The 2,204-nt window shown below is 35.2% G+C and overlaps 1 protein-coding gene across 3 annotated transcripts; it reads left to right on the forward strand.

Annotated features, from left to right (window-relative positions):
• Positions 1–945: 945 nt before the first annotated feature.
• LOC116846828 lies at positions 946–2,198 on the forward strand. Of its 3 annotated transcripts, none has more exons than XM_032821162.1 (3): positions 946–1,126; positions 1,190–1,373; positions 1,473–2,198. In XM_032821162.1, the coding sequence occupies exons 2-3, from the start codon at positions 1,340–1,342 to the stop codon at positions 2,057–2,059; spliced, it is 621 nt and encodes a 206-aa protein (XP_032677053.1). In that variant the 5' UTR covers positions 946–1,126; positions 1,190–1,339; the 3' UTR covers positions 2,060–2,198. The 3 variants fall into 3 exon arrangements, with proteins under 3 accessions (XP_032677053.1, XP_032677052.1, XP_032677055.1); XM_032821161.1 differs by having other exon boundaries at positions 947–1,126; positions 1,305–1,373; XM_032821164.1 differs by having other exon boundaries at positions 964–1,066.
• Positions 2,199–2,204: the final 6 nt, after the last annotated feature.

Genomic DNA, 2,204 nt, shown 5'->3' on the forward strand with positions numbered 1-2,204 from the left:
TATATATATATATATATATATATATATATATATATATATATATATTATCTGTAGTAATTCTATTTCTACTCCCTCCCATTCGAACATCCTTACACAGCACATTTCCTCTTGGGGAGCGGTGCACTTGAACACGATGCATTTGGACACAGCCAATCACAGCACCGTGTGATTAGAGACATTTGTAGGGGTTGTAGGGTCCCTTGGAACAGCGACTTGTGATTGGACTGTGTCCAATTGCCCCGTGTCCAACTGATATACACCCTCCTCTTGCGCCTAAGCGAAACCGCGATGTGCGGTGTTCCTCCCTAGTGCCCATCGGTCAATTACAAATGATTTGAATATTCGAACTTGCTCCGCGCGATCTAGAACGAGGTTCTCCATGATCGGCAGCATCTAGAGGTCCAGGAGGTGCCGATCCACGTAAGCCATGAGAGCGCCATCCAGGGGTACAGAGAACAACCGCACGGTGGACGACCACTGATAAGTCATTTTTTACATTATTTCAATACGCGCGAAATAACGATTAACGCCTGCGACTGTTCGATCTACCGTAAGGTTATACTACAGAGGTTATACTACGCGTCTTGCGCGAAATCCATCGCGATTACCTTTGATCGCACGGGTCCCCGGGTAGAATCACGCGATTCGTTTAGCCCGGAAAATTGCGATGATCCTGATCCCGTGCTAGAGTTCAAACGCTATTCTTCAGCGTGACTGCAACCCGCCGGGATGTAACATTTGCCAGTCTAGTCGGGGTGTTGTTGTACTCTATAATATTATGGAAACGAGAAATGGATATACGCGCAACAAAAAAGTGATAAAATAGGAAGAAAACTATAGCCTCTCTATTCTAGCTCTCTTTCTACATGTTGGCTTCACTCTATTAGGCTGCGTTCAGATTCCCCACCCGGGTGTATTCTATTACTAGAAGTGCTATAGTATATGTCACATATACTATAGGGTGTTTACGGTAAATCGAGTATGAGTTAGTTCCACCAGAACCGAAAAATATGATAGGCACGACCACCTAATACCTTCATGATTTATGACAACTCAATGCTGTCCGGTAAGGCGAGTAGAGTTAGTTAACCTAGTAAATAGCGTTCGAACGAGTCAACATTATCAGGTAATAAAATTGTGTAAAATGTGAAACAATTACATTAAAAATCAATTAATTATTAAATTTTAGGAAAATTATAAATATTAAATTGAAGTTATAAAAAGTTATGAGAAAATATCATGTATTTGTGGAATATCCGAAATAAGAAATTCAATTATTCTAATCTACAACACATTTATTAAAGTTCCACAGATTTGGCTTGGTCTATAGTGCTACAGAATGGCTCAATCATTAAATGAAGTGCATGATGCTGGTATGTATATAATAATAATTCCTTAATTAACATAATTATATATAAATATTATTCAAAATTCTCTCAAGCAGTAAATAATTATTGTATTATATTATTTAGTAAATTACAGAACTCAGTGGACTGATGCGATGGTGAAATTGCTGTTAACTGAAATAAATAAGCATGTAGAATCTTTTACGAGTCCAGTAAATAAGCAAGTGTGGAAAAACATTGCTGCATCCATGAATACTCATGGTTACAATTTGTCGGCGGAAAATTGTCACGTGAAATGGATTGGAATGAAAAACAAATATAAAAATATAAAAGATGCAAATAATAAAACAGGCGCAGCAAAAGAAACATGGGAATATTATAATATTATTAACGACATGTTAATTAAAAAACCAGAAATTGCACCGTTATCTCTAGCATCAAGTTCACGAGGTTTTCAACTGAATAATACTTTAAATACATCTGACAGTATAAATATAGAGACAAATTGTAATAACTATAATGAAGAAAACGCAGAAAATTTATTACATTTCGGATCAACTAACTTAGCACAGAAGCGAATAAGTAGAAAAAGAAAATCCCAAATACCATCTTGGGTTGAACAATTAATTGAACAAAAACAACGACATCATGAAAACAATTATGCTCAGCGAGAGCGATTTTTATCCTTATTAGAAAAATCTTTAAATACATAAAGTTATATTATATAAATATTTCAGTTATGTAGTTGAAAGTATAAGAAGATATATGATATTAAAAGTTTTATTATATTGTTATCATAATATAATATATTTTTTTGTTATTATGTCTAAATGTTTCACTGGTTTTTGTTACACGAGT

Source organism: Odontomachus brunneus, unplaced genomic scaffold (assembly GCF_010583005.1).
Source record: "Odontomachus brunneus isolate Ranch 3 - 2012 unplaced genomic scaffold, Obru_v1 Obru_scaffold_070, whole genome shotgun sequence".
NCBI lineage: Eukaryota > Metazoa > Arthropoda > Insecta > Hymenoptera > Formicidae > Odontomachus > Odontomachus brunneus.

Coding starts and splice junctions, on each gene's coding strand:
- LOC116846828 (XM_032821162.1), top strand. CDS start 1,340: ATGGCTCAATCATTAAATGAAGTGCATGATGCTG. Junction 1,374..1,472: donor AAATGAAGTGCATGATGCTG/GTATGTATATAA, acceptor TATATTATTTAG/TAAATTACAGAACTCAGTGG.